At 32.4% G+C, this 27,496-nt stretch overlaps 3 protein-coding genes across 4 annotated transcripts; 2 read left to right on the top strand and 1 right to left on the bottom strand.

Moving 5' to 3' along the window:
• Positions 1-4,029: 4,029 nt before the first annotated feature.
• Positions 4,030-4,944, bottom strand: LOC110727455. The gene has a single exon (XM_021907014.1). It carries the CDS (start codon positions 4,942-4,944, stop codon positions 4,030-4,032), a length of 915 nt encoding a protein of 304 aa, XP_021762706.1.
• Positions 4,945-9,926: 4,982 nt separating this feature from the next.
• LOC110727565 (dCTP pyrophosphatase 1-like) lies at positions 9,927-13,949 on the top strand. Of its 2 annotated transcripts, XM_021907133.1 has the most exons (4): positions 11,848-11,980; positions 12,097-12,271; positions 12,834-12,972; positions 13,573-13,949. In XM_021907133.1, the coding sequence occupies exons 3-4, from the start codon at positions 12,850-12,852 to the stop codon at positions 13,792-13,794; spliced, it is 345 nt and encodes a 114-aa protein (XP_021762825.1). In that variant the 5' UTR covers positions 11,848-11,980; positions 12,097-12,271; positions 12,834-12,849; the 3' UTR covers positions 13,795-13,949. The 2 variants fall into 2 exon arrangements, with proteins under 2 accessions (XP_021762824.1, XP_021762825.1); XM_021907132.1 differs by lacking the exons at positions 12,097-12,271; positions 12,834-12,972 and adding an exon at positions 9,927-10,231 and having other exon boundaries at positions 11,783-11,980.
• A 10,337-nt stretch (positions 13,950-24,286) lies between these two features.
• Positions 24,287-27,399, top strand: LOC110727564 (ylmG homolog protein 1-2, chloroplastic-like). Its single transcript, XM_021907131.1, has 2 exons — positions 24,287-25,374; positions 27,012-27,399. Exon 1 carries the CDS (start codon positions 24,567-24,569, stop codon positions 25,314-25,316), a length of 750 nt encoding a protein of 249 aa, XP_021762823.1. The 5' UTR covers positions 24,287-24,566; the 3' UTR covers positions 25,317-25,374; positions 27,012-27,399.
• Positions 27,400-27,496: the final 97 nt, after the last annotated feature.

The following is a 27,496-nucleotide window of genomic DNA, read 5'->3' as shown; positions in this document are numbered from 1 at the left end:
TTTGGACGGGGATATTGTGGGGCATGACACAACTCCTCATTGTGCAAGGGTTGCTTATGAGAATGATATTCTGGACAGCAGCAACTAGTTTTCTCGTTTGGTGGAGGAAAAACTTGATCTTAGTTTGTCTCTTCTATGTATTTTGGTTTGGATCTGTTTTATGGCTTTGTTTAAGCTTTGTTTTTGGCTTGGTTGTTGGAGTTGCTATGACAGCATCTCTCGAACTCTTTGGTGTTGATTAAGTTTTAATATATTCCCTTTTCTATAAAAAAAAATAAATAAATAAAGGATTAGCCTTTTGAAGATTTCTCCATAAAATTGACTCCTAATATGTATACTCATAGTTTCCAATGGTAAACTATATGACCGTATAATTTAAGGATATGAGCATATATTGAAATTTTGAAATTGTAAGGATTCATATTGGATTAAGTCCACCATAGGGGCCATAGGCACATTTTAAGCACAATTGATCTATACCTAATCTATACTTCTATATCTATACTTAGTACTATAATAAACTCAAATCAATAGTACTACTACTACATGTCACGCTGCTCTTCAATTTTTTTTAAAAAAACATTTATGCTTCGTATTAAAAATATTAATCTTAAAGCTAATTCATTGCATATTTGCATGTATTCCGTATTCAACACTATTTCTTTCATAGTCGTCTTTATGATATACAACATAAGTCCTTTACGAAAACCATCAATACACTCACCCTTTCTCCCTTCCGAACTCTTTATTTGTTAAGCAAGAATAGCATACGACAAATAAAGCACATTATTTTACTATTAATAGAGCATATATGGCAAATAAAAACACATCATTGTACTATAAATAGTTTGTGTATCGCACGGGCCATAAAGCTAGTTTGAAAATCACAATCGGCAATTTTTAAGCATCACAAACACACATGACACAAGCACATTTTAAGAGCTGCAAATTAATAATTTTTCCTTACTTCAAATCGATTTACGTAGTAAATAATTTTGTATGTATGTTTCTCAAGTAGAGGCAGAATTCTAACGTCACAAATCACAAATTAAAAAGTTATTTAATCACTTATGTTATTACGTAATATGATTGCAAGAAATTAAATTACAGATAAGCGAATTTGACGTATTTCACTAATTATATGTTAGCTAGGTCTATAATGGGTCGCTCGAAGCGTTAGATTCATAGCATTCCAGGCCAACAACCTATTTAATTAAATTATCCATTACCATTATTCTTCAGTTACCTGTAAACATTGATGATTAGAAGTAATGTTTTAAAGTGATGAGGAAATATACTATTAGAACAAACTGAATGCCCATCCCATTGGCAGCTTGTCAAACTCAAAACTACTCCTTAACATATACAAAGTAATACTCTCTCCAATCCTTTAATATCTTCTCATTTTCCTTTATCATGTTTGCCAATGCACATGTTAATAGCTCTAATTACATATTATGACAATAAACATTATTCGTAATAGTTTAATAGTACCCATAAAGGAATCATAGTAGACCTCACTTAATCATGTTTTGGGGGTGTTTGGCAATTGGCTTTTTACCTAACTTTTGGTTTTTGGCTTTCTAGTTTGGTCAAACAGCCAAAAAATATGTTTGGTAGTTGGCTTTTCCGCCAAAAGCCAAAAGCTAATAGGAGTAGTTTTTTCTATTGGCTTTTGGCTTGTTGGCCCACTTTATCACTAATAAACAAACAACTAACTACCATAAATAATTTTACTAAACACTTTTATAAACAACTGACTTAAACAACTAACTTAAAAAACCAATTCATACAGCTAATATTTTCAGCTAGTCAAACAAGCCAAACAAATAAGCCAACAGTCAACCGACGATTGCCAAACAACCCCATTATGTTATATGTTGGAGAGAATTTAGGATTGGAGGGAGTAGTAAATACGGTGAAGATAACAAGTTTCCAATGATTGTAGTACCATCACTCTTACAGTAGCTTGAAAGAATTTCCAGGCTGTATTATCTGATCCCCAGCGGCCCAAATGCCCAATTAATCTTTCTTTTTGGCTCTATGCCGCGTCTCAGAGATCCGCTATCTCTAGTGCTCTATGAGTCCAAGCCAAGGTTCGAGGATAACCAAAGGTTAAAGGTTTAATTTTGATAGAGTACTTGTGACTTGTGAGTATTCCGTATTGCTTGTTTATTTCGGATGGAAGGATTAGTGAATGTAAAAAGAAACTGCACATAGGTCTTAATAACCACTTGGGCTTCACTAGATTGAGAACTTGGTATATTTGGTATGATATAATCTTCTCATATCTAGAGGCGAAATCATATTTAAGGTCTAAATGCACGTGATGCATGCTTTACATTTTAAAATATGTATAAGAACTCGTAAAGTTTTAATATTAAAAATATTGAAATTTAAAGGAGTACATTTGTAAAGGTATTTTAAATATTTTAGGTGAATACCAAACTCCTTAAGAGTTGATTTATGTATCTTACAAGACCATGAATCTTGAAAGTTAACACATAACGATCTACCAAGCTATCAACTTATTTTAATGGTCATTTTTATATCGTTCTCTAAAATAAAGACTAGAACAATATAAACGTTCGAATTAATTGAAAAGGCAGATGTAAATCATATGAACATTTAGAAATATACTCTGTAACTTAATACAACTAAAAACGCCTTCTCTTATAGTTAGATAGGACTATGAATACGAGTACTTAACACATTATATTATGATTTTTTTTTTCTTGGTTCAACTACTTCTTAACTTAGGAATAAATAAAGTGGCAAGTTTGGATTTGAAAGTACAGGGCCAAAGGCCTTGTTCAACGATCAAATTTTGGTATAGTTGCAGCTTTACTTGGCTATTTTTTTTTTTCTTTTTTCGGGACATGTCGAAAACTAGGGTAGATAACAATTTTGAAAGATGTTAAGTTATACGAGTACTACGTAATTTACCTAAATGAAAATTAGTTTGATCTTGTAGTGTATATTTATAATAAAGATGTTTAATAAAGTTGATTATTGATTAATAAATGCTAGATAATCCATACAAGATTACCAACTTAGGGACAAAATAGCTAAAATCTCTGAGAAAACTTTGTTGCAATATATTTTCTCGTTTTTAGCTGAAAAGAGAGCTTTTCATCCATTCGAAAAGCCAAACAGACAACTTTAGTATATATTTGTTTGACAATGTTAATAAACAATAAGGCAAAAATCAATTAAAAAATAACTGGAATTCAATTCACCTAACATGATCATAGTTTATCAAAGTATGATATTTTTAAGAATAATATCATATGTACAAACACATAATACATACGGAGTATAAACTATCCTGATTCCTCAAGAATGATTGAATGAGTATTAAAGGTCACCATAAATGGCATAAAATAAATTACAACCACCATATTCAAAACCCCGTTCGTTAAAAATTACAAATATCGTTAATGTGTATGTATTATTGATTTATTGTATTGTATTAGTATCACCAAATAAGAAATAATTGAGCTGAAATATTCCCAATGAAGGGCAGAGACTAAATGAGAAAAAACAGACAAAAAATACAAGTGATTAGATGCTTTTTAGATATGAAGAAGAATAATTGACCCATGTTGTAACCAAATCCAATCTGTCCTGTCTGAATTTGCCCAATTGAAGATTACCCACCCAGCTGTGAGATCTCATTTTCCAGCTCCTCTTTCTCTGTCTTGAAAGTTGAACTCCTCTCTCCTTAATCTCCTCCCATGTGCTTCCCATCCATTTCTTACTCTCACTGCACCACCCTCTTGAATATTCGTCAATTTAATCTGAAACAGAGGGAGTAATAATACACCCGGTTTAATTGCATTGAGATTAATAAATATTAGGTACACTCGGGAGCATGTGATGTAATGTGATGTTTTATGGACTCCTAACGACTTGAGAGTTAGGAGCCTATGCTCGCTCTTGAGTGTAATTAATATTTGAGGCTCGCGCGTTCCAATTTCTTAGTATATTGGAAATAAGCCTTAACTACTTAAGGCTATATGGTTCCAATCATTCAACCTTCCAAGCATATAGGAATAAACAAAACTCGGATGACCCGTTTCCATTTAACCCATCACTCAATGACCCAGAGCTCCCGAAAAGTAAGGATGACAATGGGGTGGACGATAAAGATAGAGATGATGACAATGACGATGACAACGACATTGGAGACGTGGATGATAAACTCTTCGACGACGATAACGGAATAATAGGCTTAAAGATAAACAAAGCATGCCTTAATCCAGGACTAAATAACCAATCATGTACATCCCAATACACTTCTACCCTTAACCTATTCAAATGTATGCTTCCATTTCCTCTAAACTTCCATTGCAAATGCTTCACTTCAATTACCACTTTTCCATCTACTTTTACCTCCATTTCCAAATCCATTTCAACTTTATTATTCTTACATTCTATAACAATATCATGAAATCTACCCTTTTCATGAAACTTAGCCTTAGTTAAAAATTTCTTTTTACCAAAAATATGTTCCTTTTTTGTGACTAAAATAGGCTCAATAATACAAGGCCTACACCCAGTTTTCTTGTATGCTTCATTTTTCAAATCACCAACTAACAAAACGATTTCGTTTTCATAAACAAGAGCAACAAAATACTCTGAACTTGGCTCTGTCTCACCGTTGTTAAACTTAGCAGATTTCAAATCCCAGAAAACATCCACTTTTTTACCATCATCTATTGCAAAACTTTTTGACCCATGTTTCCTCCAAAAGTACCATGGCTTCAGCTCCACCTTACAAGTGTAGTGCCCATCACCATCCGACGACAACGACGACGATGACGATCTCCCTTCGTCGTAAGGGCTCGATATCGTAACCGATAACCCGTGTAGGAGGAGGAGATTCCTACACCATGTAATGGTGATCACACGGCTATGGTTGCCTAACTTGGTCCTATACATTGACATGATCACACTTTGACCCGCCCGTGTCACGGCCGTGTTTTCTAACTCATCCGTGGACCGTGCCCCGGATGAGAAACAGGCCGGGATCCCAATTGGATCCGCTATCATATTTATCTATCAAAGGTCCGTGTACTAGACTCGACTCGACTTAATTAGGATATACAACTTGAGATTGTTTAGGACACTTTTATGATGATAAATGTTGAATGTGATTGACTAGGAATAGAAAGTATAAGATTGAATATAAGAGAAATAAAAGGAGTAAGGAGAAGGATAAAGTGAGGGAGAAGGAGAGTCACAGCTCATAAGATGTGCAATGTGATGTGAGTCATAGATAGTAGATGGATAGATGCTGTGCCAGCATTGATTAGAATAAAATTATAAAATAATTATTATGTATCAAACTGGCAAATAGATGGCAAAAGCCAAATTATGAGTTGTTTGAGTGACAACTTATCAATTTTTAATTCTATATTTACTTTTTAATATGATAAAAAACATAACTACCTTAATATTAATATGACTTTTTGCTTTTCCTTTTTCCTTTCCTTCCTCTACTGGAGAGTTTTGGGGTTAATTAATTAATTGAGGATTCAATGATTACACTAACCTAAGTCCTAAGTAGCTCTGTTTGAATCAAAGAGGGTTGGTTATATATGTATATGATTCATATAATTTAAATATTAAAAATTTGATTAAGCTGTATGTTGCTTGTGGTCCTTAATCCTTATTACAATATTACTTCCTTTGTTCAAGAATATAAGCTTGATATTTTTTTGTTGTGGTAAAGAATGCCACAAAAGTTAGTTATATATTAAATCCCATAACTCGAGTAATCTTCCGTGACTTTAAGACTCGATCAAACTAAGCAGGTAGACATCCATACTACGAAGTATTATAAATTGCTAATTTGCTCTGGTAGATAATAATAAAAACCAGGATACTTAAATTTTTTGTAAGCATAGTCTTACGACAATAATAATTGGTGATTGCTAAGGTTTTAAGAAAAAAAATTTCTTCACAGTTTGCATTATTTTAATTAAAAAAAAAAAAAAAAAAAAGAGCTGTTTGCATTATTATCTAAAGGAATAGCATGTAATTAACAAAATCGTTTTTATATTTCCTCCGTCCCTAAATATAGTTCTCATTTGACTTTTCATGGTCTCTAAGACATGTTTTATAACGTTTATATCTCTATTTTCATACGAGTAAAAATTATAAAAACTTGATATTAATAAAATATACAATGCGACGAATCCAACAAGATCCCACATAAACATATAATCTCCTATAAATTAATGGGAATTTATAGTCAAAGTTTACAAAGTTTAACCCAAATAAATAAAATGGGAATTATATTTTGAAACGAAGAAAATATATCCTTTTGATAATTCCAAATAATTGCTATGAATGATTTCCCATTACCATAACATTCACAATAATAAATTAATAATGCTAAGAATAGGGAAAACTCTTTGATAATTCCACAATAATTGTTAAACAAATAAGTGACGACATTGATAATTCAACAGAGCATTGAATGCAAGTTGATAAATAAAATGGTTTTTATAGCATGGTTTTCTGGGCATGACAGTATACGATATGGGATTGCTAATTTGCTATATGACCAGTCAAAATTCAAAATTAGACATTTCAATTGACAAAGTCTACACTCAACTACTTTTTTCTACTTACAAGTTACAACTTACATTCCCATGCATTTTTGGAAAGCTTGTTGCTCGCTATTAAAAAAAACTTTAAGACAGTTAGGGTTTTAATTTGGAAAAATTGTCAAAAATAATACAAATTTTAAGCAATTCACTAAAAATAAGTCAAACTTTTGATTATTTTTAAATAATACAAACTTTTGGAGGTGTTCGCTTTAAAAAAAGTAATTTTACCTACAATCTGAATGACCGGTTAATTTTTTTTTTCCTTTTTAATAAATTCGTTTAATAATGTAATTAACTCTTAATAACAACTTTAATTAATAATTAAAAAATTTCTTCAAAAATAAATATTTGAAAAAAAGAAAACATCTCTACCACCGCCACCAGCCTTTCTCCTTGCCCTCCGGCGCCGGCCGCGCCCAGATCCCACTCTCCGGTGTCGGCGCCAACCCTCCCCCGCGCATCACCCTTCCCCCCCTTCCCTCTTCCCAGCGTTGGCCTGAACCATCGCCTTCCCCCTCCCTCCGAACCACCATCATCGAAACCCAATTCCCCTTCCTCCAAACCACTATCAACAAAATCCCCTTCCTCCCCACAAAAAAAACCACGAAACATCCCTCTTGTGGCCCCGAAACCTGCAACCGACCCTTCCCCATCATCAAAAACCCTAGCTACTAGGGTTTGGGGAGTGGTGGAAACAACGATTTGGAGTTTCCGGTGGTGAGGGATAATGGTTTTGTGTCGGGGAGGGGAGAGGGAGGGTAGGGATGCGAGGATCGGGGTCGTCGGCGCGAGGGCAGTGGCTGGGGCGCCAATGGTCCAGGCGTCGGGGAAAGGGGTGGCAGGTGTGAGGGAAGGGGTTGGTTTTTTTTTTTAAATAATAATAATAATAATGATAATGATTTTCTTCCTTTCTCCTTTTCTTCGTTGGGGGAATTAGAGAAGGATGTTGTTGCGTTGCTGAAGCGGATTCAGGCGTTTGCTAGAACTCAGGATATTGGTGCTCGTGCAGCTGCTCATATCTGTAATAGGATCGGGTTCGCTATAGTTAGAGGGGTGGGGGCCCAGATTGTATTTCGGCTCCCCACTAATTTCTTGTAAATCAATTGACTTTGTAGGTTTTTGTTATAATAATAATAAGATAATAATAATAATAATAATAATAATAATAATAATTAATATTATTTTATATCTTTTAAAAATTAAAAAGATAAATTAAAAAAATAAATTAAATTGTTAAACCAATAAAAAAAATACACTTGTCCCAAGTATCTATTAATCAAGTCACTAATCGTCATAATTTGTTTAAAGTGGATACTTTACAAAGTTTGTATTATTTAGAAATAATACGGAGTAAAAAAATTGACTTATTTTTAGCGGACCGCTCAAAGTTGTATTATTTTTGACAATTTTTCCTTTTAATTTTTATGAGTCAAACTAGCATGCAGTGACAGGGGCCCATTCTTACCTGGACAATAGAACCCAAAAGAAATTGGACCCAATAAAAGCTAATTTCAATAATTGGGTTTCCCCTAGTTTGGGCTACAGTTTTTGCATATTGGATAATTTGGCCTAAGGAAGTCGGTTGTTAGATTAAGCCTAAACCAAAATTTTGAAACTTTTTACACATTACACCTAAAGATGTAGCTACCCTATGGTCTATGGAGGAGGAGTATGGAGTTTAAGTTTATGGGTTCCTTACTAGAATTCTAGAAATGCTTGTGTCTTTCAACTAGGAATGGCAACGGATCGAATTTGGGTCAGATGAAGCTTCACCCGCATCCACCCGATCCACCCGTCACCCGCAAAACCCATCACCCACATCCGATTCATCCGTAATCCGCGGGTGAAACGGGTAGATCGAATGCTTAGCGGGTGATAATTATAATCCTTACTCTAACTATCTAATATATTACTTATTAAAAAAAAAACTGTTAGCCAATTTAAACTTGATTAATAAATAATTAATTAACTTTTAATTCCAAACTATACCTATAATAAATATAAAAATAAAAAACATGAAGTTATAGCTTATAGGAGCAGTAGTGCAGTAGTATATTAAGGCCTAAGGGGAGGGGGGCTTTTATATATTTTTTTTAAATGAAATTTAATAATTTTTACAAACTTGTCACTTTTCGCCAACCAATAGTAGGGTATATAAGGTAAAAATAAAAATAAAAACATTTTTTGGTAAAAAAAATAATAATTTATATATATAATCAGGTGGATGGCGGATTGGGTGATAAACAGATGACGGATCGGGTGATGGATGAAACGGAGCCCCACCCGAATCCAACCCGATCCGTCACCCACTTTATCTGTCACCTGCCCTTCATCCATTTAATGCAGATTTTCGTCCATTTATTTATATCAGATGGATCGGCTTTTCGGATATTAGAATTGCCATCCCTACTTTCAACGGAAACATTTGAACATGGACAAATTTTTTTATTTTTTATTTTATATTTTTTTTTCCGTAAAGGAGAATATTATAAATTCCTTTATTATGTTTTTGAACATGGACATGTTTGTAACTTTGTACTCAACACTTCAAAATAAATGTTGTATACTAATACAGAGTTTTGATCAATAGTAAATTTAATTATCACTAAATATAAATTTTAAAATTTTAAAATTTGAAAACTATACATTGAGACAATCCCTATCAAATATTTTCTTAAATTGATTCCTCTTCTATTTTTAACGTGACAATTTTGTAAATAAATACGAGTTAACAAATATTCATAATATGCAGATTCAACAATTATTGATTTAATTGAATTACAAAAATGTGATACTCGTACTTCTTTCATTTTTTTAAGTGAAACATTTTAATCTTTTGCAATATTTATCTAACCTACTTTGTCAAATGTAAGTGATTTATACATAAGAAAAGATTATATTCTTATAGGTCTTGTTTGAATCGTTTTAATAAATAGCACTTCAAATGTTAATATTCAATTACTATATAATAATTTTTATTTATTGGTAATTAAAGATTTTATTAGTTAAATTTTTAAATTAGTATGCATGGACAGAAAAAATACTTTAATAGAGAGAATTTTTTGTTGATTTATTTACAAAATTATCCTGATAAATAGAAGTTTAAAAATTAAAAAACACAACACGTGATAAAGAAAAAAATGTGGGGAATAGAGTGAAAGGGAAGGGCCCGCCAGCTTGTTGTGAAAATGAAGTTACAACTATTTTTCTTTTATTTTAATAACGGTGGGTCACGTGACCCACCACATGACCATGTCTAATTCCACCAGCCAATAATACTGGGACACATTCATAAAATGAAATCCCCATATTTAGGAACAAAAGCATAGAGATTAGAGAAACAGAGTAAACAAATTATTTCTAAAATAAAAATAAAAGAGAGGAAACAAATTAGGTTTCAATATCAAGTATAAAAAAGATTGTTATTTCTTGAGTTATTCTTCTTCTTCGTTGTTTTATTTGTAGTTATATTTGAGAGAGACAGAAAAATGACAGGAGTTTCAAAGGAAGAAAGCGTAAGTTTAGACCTTTTGAGGCAAAAGATGAGAGATTTTGCTAAGGAAAGAAGCTGGGAACCTTATCATACTCCTAGGAACCTGCTTTTGGCTCTGGTATTTTTATATCAACTATCATTTTCTCTTTTTTTTTATTTTTTTATTTTCTTAATTTGTTGTAATTATGTGATGTGATCGGTTTGGTTTATTGATAGAGTATAAAACATAATCTTAGGCCTCAACCATTAGTTTAAGTTTTTGGTTGAAATGATCCATTAACATGGTATCGATAGAGTATAAAACATAATCTTGGGCCTCAACCATCGATTTATGTTTTATACTTTATCATTTACAAATGACATGGTCGACAACTCGACTAAAATTTTGTTGTTGTTGTTGTACTGCAGTAGTATAATAAGTTCCGACGTACTGTGCATTCTAATTGCTACATAATAACTCTAAATATTACCGGATATAATGCAGTAATAAATTTAGATCTCTTGGTTGTAGTGTTGTACTCTCAAGAGAGAGTGAGGGATAGCTCATGTGGTTAGAGTTTTCCTCCCGATTTCAGGAAATTCTGGGGTCTTGTGAATTGCGGCTCTCTAATTACCAAAAACTATGAACCTCAAGATGTAATTATGTGAAAGTGTTTGAACTTGGTAATAGTTTATACATGTTCCAAAATTCTTGATGGGCTGTATAGTTGTTTCCATGAATGTTGGAAATTTGGAAGCTAGTGTACTATCATATATCCTCATTCCTTAATCAAGTCTTGTTAATTATAATTGATTGTTACTTGGAATATTATAACAAAATTGATTTTAAAACTGACTGAGTAACACCTACTCCGTACAACATTAATCGAGTAACACCTATAATATAATAATATTGGCCGATCGAGTAACCCCTAAAATAATAACAAGGTAACCTCTGTAACATTGACTAAGTAATCCCATAGTTGCTCGATATCGCCAGCCACATATAAGAATTTGTTTGATTTTAAGAGAACATTCTCACATTTTATGAAGGCAATTTTATGTACTGTATGTAAATTGTTTTATGACTTTTATCCATTGCTTTATCGCTTTTTAAAAAGTATATCGGTCTCGATTAAAATCCAGTAGATCTGTAGGTGTTTTGTCTAGTGGTTTGTCATGTGTTTATAGTGCGTTTCATTCAATTAGGCTAACTAATCACACTATGACACTACTCCACTATTCCTTAAGTGCATCAAATGTTGTGTTCCAGTCAAACTTCACTGTCCAATGTAAAAACGTGATGCTATATTGCTATGTACTATACTACTATGTAGTGTCATGACTCTCATTTTCCATTTTTTTTGTTAACTAAACAGTTGTTTTTAGGTAAATAATTTTTACTTTTAAGCGAGTAATAAATTTATAATACAATCAATCATGTATACTATTTTTACATATCCAAAAATACCTGTCATTGATTCTATAATACAAGCAATTTTATTCTATGATTAGATGTCTTAATATATTCTTAATTAAGTAACGAAAAGATAATAAAAATAACACTACTCCGTACTATTGTATTTTTAATGATTAAGAAATATGTGATAACTAAACTTGAATAGAGTCGATCAAGATTGTATTTTTATGTACACTATGGTAAAAAAAAATAACGACGAAAAAAATGCAGGTGGGAGAAATGGGAGAGCTATCGGAGATATTCCAATGGAAAGGGGAGGTGGAAAGAGGTTTGCCAAACTGGAAAGAAGAAGAGAAAGTTCATCTTGGTGAAGAACTCTCTGATGTTCTTCTCTATTTGATTCAACTATCTGACAGTTGTGGCATTGATCTTGGTCAAGTTGCTCTTCGCAAACTTCAACTTAATGCTGTTAAGTATCCTGTTAACAAATAACTTAGTTGATGGTCTTGATGCATGTAACCTTATTGTTAGACATAATTGTATCTTTGCCTAGCCGTGGCTAACACACTCTCGTTACATGACAGGGTGGATATGCGATTACTTATTTTATTTTTGTTTACTTGGGGATATCTAATTAAATTCTACGGAGTACTTCAACTTTGACCACGTATACACACCATAATCACCAAGTCGGGATGTGAAATCATTATTCTCGACAAGGCTACCCTAATCCAAATATGTTGCGAGAGCACTGTCAAGGTAATCTCAAATATGTTACATTACTAAGGTTAGCATTTTGTGAATCTAATGTAGTACTTCGTATTGAACAAGTAAAACCATAAAGGCATAAACCTATACATCAAGTAATAGGTACACCTTGATAAAAAAATATCATATATTTTGGTCCATGAATCCCATGATCAGCTAGATATGAGTGGTAGCCTTGTAGCTAGGTGGAATTAGATATACTATTATATTATATTATATCATATCATATCAATTAATTTATAATTATCATTATTATTAACAATATTATAGCCTAAAATGAAGATTATGCTATCAATAATAAAGGGACACCATCATAGAAGCAAATCTCCAGATTAGGAGCATAAGCATAGAGATTAGAGAAAGAAAGGAAACAATCAAACAGATACCTTTCGATATCAACAAATATCATCAAATTTCCAAAATCTTCCTTCTTTTGAGATTTATTACCTCCCTCATATTTATATAATTATTTATGTTTATTTAAGTATAGAATAGAGTGATATTTCTTGAGTTGATTTTCTCTTTCATATCTTCCTCCTCTGTTTTTTTAGAGAGAGAGAGAGAGAGAAATGACAGGAGTTTCAGGGAAAGAAAGCGTAAGTCTAGACCTTTTGAGGCAAAAGATGAGAGATTTTGCTAAGGAAAGAGGCTGGGAACCTTATCATACTCCTAGGAACCTGCTTTTGGCTCTGGTATTTTTGTATCAACTATCTTTTTCTCTAGTTTTTTCTTTTCTTCCCTTTAATTTGTTATTTTTACCTCTGGATCTTGTTTTGGTTCGATTATGTGATGTAATTGGTCAGGATTACAAATGATGTAGTCGAGACTACAATTTCTTTGTTGTTTTGTAGTTGTAGACTAAGTAGGAAATATTGTACATTTAAGGTTACTACTCATACTTTTGAACATGATACCGATATAAAATTTCGACCTATTAGTTGTATCATGAGAAAGTGTATGATAAACATTTTAGTAGTTTGTGTTTGTTCTACAATTTATGATGGGTTATAATGGTATATACTTGTTTTCATGAACAGATTTCTTAATAAATATGAGTAACATTGCTCTATGGTTAGATTTCTTAATAAATCCTTAATTAGCTAGCAGAAGGATGATTAAAAAAAAAAAAAAAACACAAATATTTAAATATCGATCCTGTCATATTGTTATTGGTGAATGGTTAGGAAAATGTAACAGTTAAATTTAGACAGGGTCAACCAATATCTTGTTTTTCATGCATATACGCCATGTAGTGGTGAATAAAGATTAACGTAGTGAAAAAAAAAATGCAGGTGGGAGAAATGGGAGAGCTATCGGAGATATTCCAATGGAAAGGAGAGGTAGAAAGAGGTCTGCCAAACTGGAAAGAAGAAGAGAAAGTTCATCTTGGTGAAGAACTCTCTGATGTTCTTCTGTATTTGATTCAACTCTCTGACAGCTGTGACATTGATCTTGGTCAAGTTGCTCTTCGCAAACTTCAGCTTAATGCTGTTAAGTATCCTGTTAACAAATAACTTGTTGATGTAACTAAAACTATAAGACATAGTTATATTATGACTACTGCATTGTTTAATTTCCATTGCTATATAATTGATGGAAACTTTGGTTAGTTCTGTTCTGTTTTTTTTTTTTTTCTATTCTGAAACTATATGACATGATTTTTTGCCCAGCTTGTTAGCTCGACATGTTGTCATTAGTATTCAATACGCTCTTGTTACATAACAAGGTCACAAGGATACGCGATTACATTCTTACATATGTATACTCAGTTACCCTAGTCACTAATAAGTTGACAAATGAAATAAAATCTACATTAGACTAGGTGAAACCATTCTACTACACAAGGTTAGAGTCGTTAGCCTAATTCAAAATATGTTCCCCTATACACATTGGGATGGTATATTTTACCATGCCCTTACCTAAACATTGATCAAAGTCCGTTCATTCTGAAATGCACAAATATATTCCATAGCTAAGATCGAAAGAAATATGACATTGATAAAAACATCACTTCTAATAATATAGATTGACATGCATGCGTGCTAAGATCGAATTGTAAGTTTTTTTTACAAAACAGTTTAACAGTACATCAGCATTACTTCAAGATCTTCCTAGTGAAGCAAATGAGAAGTTTCTCAATTACAGCATCATCTAAGCAGAATAAGTTATTTTGCTCCTGGACTTCTAGCATGTTTGCCATAAGATTAGATTAAACATGATGTTAGTTCCCACTTTCTAAAGCCTCTTAAACTAACACGAGTACAGAAACAATTGTGTACAGAAGTATATTACACATAAAAAGAGCATACAAGTTATACAACTACCTGCTAGCTGAGTTGTGTGCAAGGTAGGTACATAGGCTGAAATCTGGATGCCAATTAGCCTAGTCAATCAAAGTCTTTGGGGTGGGGAAGGACTGCACCAGGTTATCTATCATTCTTTTTTTATAATGCAAATGTGCGAGGATGCCAATTAGCCTAGTCAAAGTCTTGGGGGTGGGAGTGCAAGAACCGAGCTAATGCAAAGATGAGCCTCCTACTCTAATAAGCAAATTCTAACGCAAACCATTCAAACTTTTGATACTGATGCAAATACGAGACTAGATGTAGCAGCATCAATTATTTTAGCTCATCAAACATTACAATTTATAATCCCTGATCAAGATCCTCTTACAATAGGAATGAATACTGATTCTTACTTCATAGCATTAAAACAGAAGTGTGCATGGATCTTAATGGGGAGTAAAAATACAGAAATTTTCGCATATCATTGAAAATCTGGTCTTTCCACATTTTCTCATCAGCAGATAATTAATATGAACATCAAGTCCAAAGTTCAATATATGCTAGGGTGTGTATAGGAGAAAATGTCAGAAAAATACACACTATGTACATAGTTTTTATCTTTTTTTTTAAAAAAATAAGAAGCTTACAAACCTCTCTAAACTACATTATTGTTACAGACTTACAGTAGCATTGAGAGAAAGTAAATGTGGATTAGATAATGGAAATCAACAAGGCAGCATTAGTGCAAACATGCAAAGACTACCTTTGCTTTCCCGAACATATGTTATCTAATCTTAATAATTAGCCCTTATCTTATCTAAACTTATCCGAACATTCCAAGCAAGAGGTCTTACTTTGAGCTCTCAAATATCTTCATTGAATATATTTAATAGCTGTGTTAAGGGGATGGAGACATTAGCATTGGTAATTAGGCTAGCCTTAATAATAATGCTGGCTTTCTAAAGTAGCTTTTCACATTATTGTATCATGAATTTTGCTGGACTTGATAACAATGTTGGCTTTGTGTATCAAGTTTTAACATTTTAATTAAAATTTGACCTGCCATGTCTTGTGCATGTTGACATTCATAGCTCCATATCAAGGAGGAATAATTGTTCTTTGGCTTGTCTTTTGTTTGTCAATCCACATAGTGACATGCATAGACCAACTTATTAGATTCTAGATTTCTAGCACTTTTACAGATATGTCTATGTTGGATATTGTATCATTTCAATAGAGTTTTGTAAGTGAAAGTTATATATACGGAGTATTTCTTTTTAACCAAATCAATTCATTAATAAAAAGTCATACGGCATCTATAAATAAAATTTAAATTAAAATACATAAAATTGAATCCAAGAAGGGTTTCCTTTATCAAAGCTACGATCATTGAATACATCTTGCACCGTGTTATATCTCTCGCACACATCGTCAGAATATACAGTCTTTTCATTCGTAGAGTTGGTCTAACTATTTGTTGTAACCGTAAGGATGATTTTCATTTGATTTCCTTGAACATATTTGAAAATTTGACCACCGTTGCGAAACCGAACAAATCTTTACAATGAACAGAAAATATGACAAAATATGAATACCTTTTTGATAAACTCTAACACACAAACAAACTCTAAACAAAAACAAACTACTAAACTAACAAACAACCACTCCATAGGGAGACGGGACGAACATCTACACTACGTGTGTATATTTATCGAAACTTAAATTGCAAATCTAAAGAAAAGTAAGGTAAAAGGGAAAGGAATTAGACTATTTCCGGTTTAAACGGCCAAAAATTTAAAAAACTCTAGAAGAGAGGAGAGGAGGGGAGTTTTTTCTACGGTATAGGCTTAGGTGAAAGTTATATGAGATCAATAAATTCCATTCATTCAAATATATCATAGAAGACATGCATAAGCTTATCAAGCTCAAGTATTTTGACTTTATAAATTCTTATTATCTGAATTTATATAAACTTATTGACATAAAAATAACTGAAAATAAGATGAAATGAATAAGCACTTGTATCTAAAAATTAAATTTTACTATCAATAGCTTATCATTACACTATTTTAGATTTTTAGTATCATAATAGCTTATACAATAAATATTTTATTTTCAATATTTCTTTAGGTATATCCTTCCTTAGATTCTCGTTTGAAGTTACATTTGCGGGTGATTGTTGCCCTTGGATCTAGCCTAGTGTACGTCATTCTTGATTCTCCTCAATCGAATGAAGAGGCTTGGCTTAAAAAACGTTATCAAAGAAGTGATGATATTTTTTCAAGTAGTTGGTGCGTTAGCTAGACGTACCTTTTCCTTCCAAATTAAAGTTACAACAATGACAGCTTGTTTTGTACAACGTATTGTGAAGTTATTTGTTGCATAAAAAAAACCAAGTCCAGGGTTGCTGAAATGGTAGTGAAATATTTGTACTCATGTTCATATTTAAGTACAATGGGTGCATTACCAATGTCAACTAATTTAGTTAGTACGAAGTAATATACTTAGTGAGTGTTTAATTTAATTTAAACACTAATTTAAAGCATGTAATAGTTGATTATAATAACTTCAACACCAGTAGGAGGAAAGAGTTGGGTCATCAATATATAATTGTTTTTGATTAATTTGTCTGTTTATCTTATATAATTCATTTATTGAAAATGTGTGTCAAAAGATCAATTTATTAAATACGAGTACTTTATATATAATTACATCCATAATTACATGCTATATTTACCTTAGCTTCTATGAAGAGTAACTTGATTAACGATTTTTTATTTTTTTAAAAAATGAAAATTCATAAGTTACAACTCCTCCATAATTTAAAGGCTAAAATGCCTGAAAATACTTATAAGTTACAGCTCACTCGGTTACTTGAATACTTATAGTGATCATCAAAGACTTTGCTTTAAAGCCAAATATTTGTTCTCTTTTAAATTAAGCCATTGGGCCCATTAAGATAGTACACGGACTACACGGGGGTAAGAGGTTGGAAAAAATAAAAAACGAAGATATTATAGTATACTCTGTATAATCAATTAATATTGTTAACGAAGATATTATAGTATACTCTGTATAATCAATTGGGGTGTCCATTATTTGGATAAAAATCGAAATTCAATCCAATCCAAATCGAATTATTAATTCAGATTGGATTCAAATTTTAATTCGGATCGAATCGGATTGAAATTTTTTGAAAAATTCGGATTTTCGAATCGGATCGGATTGACCTTGTTTGGATCCAGAAAACCGAAATATGAAACCGTACTTTTACAAATAATGATTGTTTATATTAATCATGTAAAAATATGTTGATAATTACATTAATATAAATTATGTAACGTTTTTAATACTTGTATTAATAGTGTACAACTTTATAATTGCATTTTTATTTTTATAATCACTTTAGCCCCTAAAAACTTACAATGTATTTTAATTCGGATTTTCGGTTCGGATCCAAATAATCGAATTATAATTCGGATTGGATCGGATTGGGTTGATAAGAAATTCGAATTTGAAAATTAAAAACCGAATTTTATTTCGGATCGGATTAGATTTGACAAAATCCAAACCGAAAACCAAATAGACACCCCTAAATATTGCACAGTTCTTAATATAGGATTTTTATTTTTTATTTTATTATATATATTTTTTTAATATCGTCCGAAGTACTATTCTACTTTGTATTATGAATTTTGTACGAAACAACTTAATTGATAATACTCTATGGCTCTACCAAGCTAAGCTTAATCTAGTAGCAAAGTTTGTATCTTACTAGGTTGTGGGATCAAACCCCATTAGTAACACTTTGGGGTCGGCACTCCCTTACCCTTTCCCCTCACTTTCAAAGTGCCTAAGTCGGGAGGACCTGTGAGAGGTTCTGGCCTGATAGCACCTTTCTCCTTACCACCAAAAAAAAAAAAAACTAAACCCCTATCTCTCAAGAACATGTATATAAGTGAGACAGTAACTTAAACTTGACTGTCTACGAAGGTAGATAGCTTTATCAAATTATGTTAATTAAAAAATGAAAAATATTGAAATACAACTAAATCTTGAACTTACCTCCAAATTATAGCATAAAACAAAGAGAAGATGCTACCACAAATTTTTTTTTGACTTTTAGTTTTGATCTAGTTCTAAATATTGTTTGCATATTTTTAGATTTTTCTTAAGAAGAAATGTTTTATTAATCAATCTCGTGTTTCATGAGAATGATGACATAGAGCTTAGTATTCGTATTTTCGAAGAGGGAAGGGGCAACTGAACAAGGTTTGAGTGATAATCTTAGCACTAACTGGGTTAGTTGGGATATGGGCTAAAAGAAATTACTTGTATAATCTATCTATAGTTTAGTTTGAAGTATAACAAAGTGATACAAGTATATGTTTGCCAGTAAAATATATTGTGTGAGTAGAATATGTAATTGAAATTCTTCTACAAATATCTTTAAGATACTATAACAAAATAATTCTTGTACAAGTTTAGTCCGTCGAGTTAGTTCGAACCCAAATGACTCAATTTGATTGCCCCATGACATGCAAGTAACGGCTCCCAAAAATAGCATGGGTAGAATTTAAGTGATTTAAAGAGTTAAAAGTCTATATTCTTTAGAAATTAGATTTTGTTCACCTAAATCTTGGATTGGACTTACAAAAAAAAACCTTTATTGAAGTTACTAAAATTATATTAATACGATGATTAAATCTATAAAATAAGTAAATAATAGCCAAATTTCAAATCACGGCCCGCTAGGATTTGGCTCGATTTAGTTTTACAAAGTTCATGTTGGTTTTGGCTTAGTATTAAACTTTTTCAAACTTGTTTCAGTTAAGCTTTGAGCCTTTGACTGAGTCGAGTTCATGCAAGAAGTTATATTGAGCCAAGCTCAATTTAATTAAAACCCTAAAAATAACTAATAATTTTGCAATCTTCTTATCTTCTATCTAAGAATATTAACATATCAATGAAGAGGGACCTTCCGCAGAAAGAACATATTAGCTATGCATCATGATCCAAATAATGCTAACTACTTCTTGACCTTGGCTTTTAATTTCAATACTAATTTAACCCTAATTATATATTATTTAATTAACTTTAACTTTTCACGATTCGTACAATTTCCTAATTAAAGGACCTTCACTGCTCCAAATTGGTACTTTGATCAAGCTTTATAGTTAATTACCTTAATTAAAGTATGATTAGCGAGAAGTGACTTCAAATGAGCTTCATTTTGATCACAAAAGTTGAAAAGAGTCTGTTGTAGTAGTTGTCATCATGATACCCATTAATGCCCTTAAAATATTAATACAAGATCATTAAAGCAAATTATATTCCCTCTTTACTTATCTAATTTAATTAATATAATTTTTATTATAATATGATTACTTAAGCAAACATAATTGGCATAATGACCATAATGATTGCACATCCTTCCTTAGTTCCACTATATATAATATGTGATCTTCACTAAGTAGATTACACATTATCAAACAAAACTAACTAGCTTAGACCATAATTATAAGTCCTAGTAAAAGATATCATTAATAAGTATTAGTGAGTATGTTAAAGTCTACTAGAGGTTCATTCCTTCCAAATTCAACCCTTCTAGCGGGGTGGTGCCGCCCACGAAGGAGGCTGAGAAGGCGACGACTGAGCTCTATAAGGTTGGGGAATCGACGCCGGGTGTTTAGTCTTGGGTCACGCTCGGTGGTGCATTGGAGTTGCATGGCAGGGCCACTACGGGTGTTGAAGAAGTTTATAGTTGATATAGGGGTTAATGGGAAGTGGATAGAGGCTTATTTGAGGTCCTTGACCCTTTTACGGCCACAAGCTTTTCCTTTGTGTTGATTTTCTTTTTTTCTTCCTTCATTTTTTTTTGGGTCAAGCTATTGTTGAACTTAATTTCATTTTTTGACCCAAAATAAGGGGATAAAAATAGCATTTTGTTGTGTAATTAACTATATGTAATGTTAATTATGGTCTATGTTATTATGTTGAAAATAGGATGTATTATGTTGTTATATGATAACTATGATCATGAGGGCAACCTTTTCCTGTTTTACAACAAATAAATGTGTACATTATTTCATTTGAGCTTCTTCTTTTTTTTGCAAGGGAAGAAGATGGAATACTGCGTATTTTATGACTAGGTACAATAATGAAGATAATGAGTAGTTAGTCTAATTAAGGAGAAATTCATGAGAAAAAGTATACTCCGTATATAAAGATGTGTTTAGAAGTTACAATTGCACCATCATAGACAGACCTAACTTCCAAGTATACCTTCATCTATATATTAAAAAAAAAAAAAAAAAAAGTGCAAATTACAAAAACAACTGTCAATATTCACCAAAGGGATCGCCTTCATCTATCGTTGCATTTATTTTTGGGGTTGTGATACTTAAATTACAGAGTTTCCTCTATTTCTAAATATTTGCCTCAGTTTCCTTTTTAATCCGTCCCTTTAAGTTTGCCCTATCCTAATATGAGACCATTACTTTACTCTACTGTACTTGGCCCCACCACTTTTTACTATAGGACAAATATTAAAGACGGAGGGAATAATGTTAGGAAGTAAATCATAAAAATTGTTTATCGTACCACACATGGTACAACCATACAACCTTTCATCCGATCCCCATCACTATCGTGAAATTCGTGATTCAATTCATGAACTTCTATTGCTATTCACTTGTTCATTGTTACTACTCATTCAGTTGGGATATAGTCATCACATTGTTTTTATTTGAGCATATCATAATTCAAAATTTAACATAATTCCTCCAAAATAATCATCTTTTGTATATGTAATGCATCATTCTATTTCTAATACTTCGTATATATATGTAAGTTTTACATTATTGGATGAATTGAAGTAGTGTTATTCTAATCACTTATACTTAAGCAACTTCTCTTATATATCCTTTCTAATAATTAATGATAAGCAAAACCTTAATCTACACAAACACCTCCTAGGATGTAAAAAGGTAGTTGTACTAACCTAATAAGCTAAGGTACGCATCATGTCAGTCCATAAGGAATGTATTAATGTAATAGGAGAATCAACACTAACGTCCAATTTACCAAAATTTCCGGGATGTGTTAATGGCAACCATTAGTAGTTTATAATAAAGATGGATTTGCTCGATCTAGTACTATTAACATTAATTAAGCCAATTATCAATCAATCTAGTTTGTATTTGTAAGAGGAGCCAAATTAAAGTTATGCCACAATTCCTGGGATCTACCAACGTCAACCATGAGCTTATATATTCCCTTTTTTTTATGTCTTTGGAGAGAGAGAGAGAGGAGGATCTATAATCTAATTAGAATATAGATTTTTTTGATAAAGAAATGATATTAGGATAATCTCTAAATTCTACTATAAGACCAAACTATCTAATCCATTTGAATGATTAAAGAGAAGAATCGTTATAAAATGTACGCGAGCCTATAGAGAAAAAGAAAGGAATGAGAATGACCATGATTAGCCATGAAATCGATCACCTGATTTGTCTTGCAATAGCAATATTTGAAAGTGACGAAGTCAAAACAATGAAGATCTCTTTAAACATACGAAGTGTTTCGGATGAAAACAATAGGACCTTCGGCAGACCCTTTTCGGTGGGAGAAGACTTATCTCGGTCCAAGTTGAGACTGGGCCGAGGATTTCTTGCACAACAAACACACGTAAACTAGCCTCGGGGGTGGTTGCCGAGGAAGGCACCTCCAATACTAAAGTCAGTTCAGTGTGAGAAGAATAAGCTATGCCAGAGAATTAGTTGCTTAAGACTTACTGTGTATGAAGTGAATATTTGTCGATCCTCCATAAATAAGATAATTGATGACTTTTATACCTTTGCTCAAAATATGAGGATTGGGCCCTGGAGTCAGATGGGCTTGCCATGCTGACTGGCTTGATTGACTTTAGCATGCTTTGGAGAGTTAAAGCTTGCTTTAAGCTTTTGTAATTGCATCATTTGGACCGGCCCAATTAGACTTAGTTGAATTGGACCCAAACACGAAGTATTATTTAAGAATGACGTGGATTGACAAATAAAGGTATTTGAGCAAAGGAAGATAACACCTCAATAATAGTCAATACCTTCTCAAAGCACCAAAACTTTAACAATAAGGAGCTGACTGAGTATTAGTATACACTATACAGACTATACACCATAACACTTTCATTTTGACCATTTTTGAATGCAATGCAACCATCAAAACAATGAATACACCATAACACTTTCATTTTGACCATTTTTGAATGCAATGCAACCATCAAAACAATGAATGAACTAGTATTCGGAAGATATATAAATGTCAATTTAATGTCTAGTACCAAATTCACTCACCCATTGTAAAGTTTACCCCAAATCCACAAATTCTTCTCCAATATTTTAGGGAGTTATAAATATAATGAGTTCAAAGTTACATTGAAATATTATTGTTGATTATATGAGATCAAAACTAGTTTTAAGCCCCTAAATTGATGACATGAATATAAAATAAAATTTCTTCGTATAATTTGCCTTTTGGGCCTCCTCAAGCATGATATCTAAGCATTAAAATAAGCATATTGAAGCAAATTTGGTTGCATAGACCCAACTTAAAACTAATGTGCCAAATAGCCATAAAACAACGACATTTTTCTTGCCAGGGTGCATCCATTCATTTATCAATCGCAGGATGTTCAGTTCAATACCTACTCTCCTACTCTACTCCCTCTTTTCCTAAATTTTTGCCCAATTGGCAAAATATGGGTCAAATTTCAAAATTTTTGGCCGCTAAATATTCTTAATCTATAAAAGATAATATTGTCATCTGAAATTTATTGGATTCGTTTCATCGTATATTTTATCAATATTTAGTCTTTATTACTTTTTCACGTATAAAATTAAAGATAAAACTGTTGTAAAACACGCCTTGGAGATCGTAAAAAATCAAATGGGGCAAAATATTAGAAACAGAGGAAGTATTATTTTTGTTTTCGTATGAAATATTTTCGAAAATCGAAATACCAAAAAAGTAAACTAATAACAAAAAGGATTCAATGAATAATTTATTTTATGAACTTTGTTATTCTTTGTGTATTTTGTTTTAAATTTAGTTTCTTTAATTGCAACTATTGTACAAGAAAACTTAATACCAAGTGTGGTTTTATTAGAAGTTCATGTGTACTTTGAAATAATTGATAAAAAAATTTCTTAGTATGGGGTAATACATAGTCAAAAGCATTAATAAAAGTAAAAGATTTGTCTTAGAGACCGTTAAAGTTTATTCCCTTCTCTTTTTGTTTTTGTTACCATTTTTTCGTATAAATTTATCATGCTAATGAAATTTTAAGCTCTCTCGAATGTGACAATGTGAGATCTTTTATGATACATTTACACAATTCACTTTTCAAATTATAGGACTAATCCGTAAAACTCTAAATATAAAATTCTATGCTCTTAATTAATTGCATGATTTGGAATTTCACATATTTTAATGCACTAAGAAAAACTATACTGTATTTAATTGTACAATACAAATACTTTTCATCACGTAAAAAATACAATACGTTGACATTTAATTATTAAACGAACCTGGTTTACACTAATTTATTGTGGACCACTAACATTAGAGATACTATTGTTGTTTTATTAATAAAAAAAATCACTATATTTAAATAAAGGTTATTATGTTGAAATAAAAGTCATTGTGGTATTATAAAGGCTATAAGAGGCTTTTTTTTGTTTAATGAATTTTTTATATACGGATTAATATGAATAATAAAGGTCACTAGTATTCAATATGAGGGTTACTATAAGTCCGCTCAAGTTTTTTCGTGTTGATTTAAATTTTTAATCAATTGAGGACGGACCGGAGGTCCGGAGGTACATATTAATACTCCGTATATTATGTACACAAATACAACCAAATAAAACCTTTTTATTTTCTTCACAAGGGAAAACATTTTCATCTTCCTGCATATTCTGCAAACCAGAGATCAAAAAATGGCGACCATCACAACCGGCAACGGATCCCTTCTCCTCTACGCCAGCCTCAATTCCGCCGCTCTCCACCGCCGCAACATCCACCGACTTCAACCCATCGCCTTTCTCTCTCCTCCAAATTCCGTCGCAATTTCCATCCCTCCTCTCAAAATCTCTCTCAAACAACCCCTAAATCCCTTCATTCTTAAACCCCAGAATTCCAAATACCTCACTTTCTCCTCCTTAAACCCTAATTTCCCTCAAATCCCACCTCAAAACCCCGAATTTCTCTCAAATTTAACCAAAACCCTAACTACCCTGTTTTCGCTTTCACTTTCTCTCTCCTCCAAAATCCCCCAAATCATCAACGCTCAATTCCTTAATCTCAAAACCCTTTTCCTAACCCCATCTCCTCAACTGCTCGAAACCCTTCAATTTCTCCATGACAATGTTGTTTGTGCAGTGGGTCCCCTGCTTTTCGCCTCTGTTCAGGGTGTCCGAAGTGGGCCTCCATTGACAGCCATTGCTGCTGGAATTGCTAAATGGCTTGATATTTATAGTGGGGTTTTAATGGTTAGGATTTTGCTTAGTTGGTTTCCTAATATGCCTTGGGAAAGACAGCCATTTTCTGCAATTAGAGACCTTACTGATCCTTTTTTGAGCCTTTGTAGGAAGATTGTTCCTCCTGTTTCTAATATTGATCTTAGCCCTCTCTTGGCTTTCGCCGTTCTCGGTACTCTCGGGTCGATTCTTGGCAATGCTAAAGCCTAAAGTTTAATGGTGGAGTATTGGTGATGATTTATCAAGAAGAATTGTGTTTCAGTTTAAGGTATAAGGCCTTAATTCAATGTTTGTCAAGTTTTAATTGATTTGAGATGATATGTTTACTTTGTTGCTTATGTTTTCATTTGGTTTTGCATTTTGTGTTTGAGTTCATTGCTCATTGTATACTATATTGTAGTGTTTAATGATAAATCATGGATTGATCAAGTGATACTTGTTAGCTAGTTGATTATAAAGTATTGTAATGGATTTTATTGCATTCTATGTATGTGTAACTTTGTGTATGGTTTAGTAAGCTTAAATGCTACATGTTTCTTTGTTTAAATTGTTAAATCTTTGTTGGTGATTTACCTTATCCGGAATGAGGACATTGAAGTTATATTCAACGATGATTAATAAGTGCATGTTTATCTCTTGGTTTCGAGCCTAAATTGTGCTACTTTATACACACTAATAAAGAGCTACTAGCTTGACATATACTATTGGTCCAAGTCACTCTGTAGAGTAATCTTTTACTAACTTGCCAGGATCAGTTTCTTCTATCTACAATGATTAATAAACGCATCTTTATCTATTTGTTTCGAGCCTATATTGAGCCTATTCCTACTTTGGAGGACTATAATTCACGCCTAGTATGTATCTATATTGACTATGTGGACAATGTCTTGAATTTTAGGCTCCTGAAGCTAACAGTCTTCGCTTAGATTTATTTGTTGTAAGTTCATGTTGTAATTTAATTTTATTTGAAATGCTGGCATCATTTATTTGCTTCTTTACCTGAAATCTGGTCTAGTGTTTCTCTTTTGAACAAGACTCCATTATCCTTTTCTCGAATATTAATATGTCAGGGATTGTTTCCTTGTTTCTCTTTACATTGGTGTTGTTGCTTCTTTTGGGTCAATACTGTTAACTTGTTCAGCTAATTCTACATTTCTACACTAGAGTTTTGCCCGTGCAAGAGCTAGTAGAGTACCTTTGGTCATTGTAGCCTCTTTGTAACCTGTTTCATGAGTTTTTAACTTTTTATATATGTGGAGTGATTTTCCCCTTTTCTCCCACCTAAGATATTGCTGTCCATGATGGAAATCAATTAGTGGTGAGCGTTAAGATTGAAGCTGACAAGCATGAAGCAAGTCATATCAATGTTTGTCTTGGCTCCTTACAAAGTATCACCATTGTAAAGAGATTAATACCATGATTCAAGTCATTCGTAAAGTCTTGGAACTTGTTCCAACAAGCTAGCCTTCTTTTTGCATAATCATCTTGAATCAAATTATCTAGCAAATCAGATTGCAAACAATTGTTATCTAGAATATCTATTTTCTTATTGCTTTATGGACGTCTTCAATTGCATAGTTTATGAGTTGATTATTATTGACACTCTGATAGTTTGTGAGTTCATTGCAGTAGGAGGTTCTTAATTCCCTCATTCCCTGTGCATTATCTATCTACCAAAAAACAGAGCACAGAATTCTGAAATGTTTATGTTTATTTGTTTTGCCTTAAAAGGAAATTTAAGGTCAATAAGTTCTGATCAAGGCTAGCAAAATCAATTATGCTTAGATTTTCAATCAATAACCTCGGTTTTGAACAAGTGATGGTATTGTTGAAGCCTTCTCTATACTATTTATTCTTCCTCCCCCCCCCCCAGTGTTCTCACTGCAATGCTTGTTATTTGTTCAGGGAATGAAAAGACATGGGAGGAACGGATAGTGCTGTTTCTTTCTGCTCCAGGATCAGAGAGAAGTTATGGCTAGTAACAATGCCATGCATGATTATGAAATGACTTCATCGACAACTGATTGATGTGAATAAATTTTTGATCTTTGGTTAAATCTCAAAAAATTAAAGGGAAATGTTAACAGTTAGCACAGGATAAACACACATTTTCAATATTTTCTTGTACGGAGTACAACATTTTTTTGGATGGTAGGTGAACTTTGTGTCGTGTTTTTTATGGTATTTTGAGAAGCCAGTTTGTGTTATTATAAATCCAGGTTTTTTCTGTACCTTATATTGTTTATATCACGTATTGCCTCTTGAGATTTCTATTAATTTAGTTACCTACAGTGAAGAACACATCTTGGTATAGGCCATAGGGTGGAAATCGATATTGAATGCTTGGTACCTTGAATATTCTTTGAATCTCGGACCTTTCGTATTGCTCA

This window comes from Chenopodium quinoa, unplaced genomic scaffold (genome assembly GCF_001683475.1).
Source record: "Chenopodium quinoa cultivar QQ74 unplaced genomic scaffold, ASM168347v1, whole genome shotgun sequence".
Classification (NCBI taxonomy): domain Eukaryota; kingdom Viridiplantae; phylum Streptophyta; class Magnoliopsida; order Caryophyllales; family Amaranthaceae; genus Chenopodium; species Chenopodium quinoa.
Note: the sequence above shows the minus strand (reverse complement) of the source record. Positions and strands in the feature narration are given on the sequence as shown.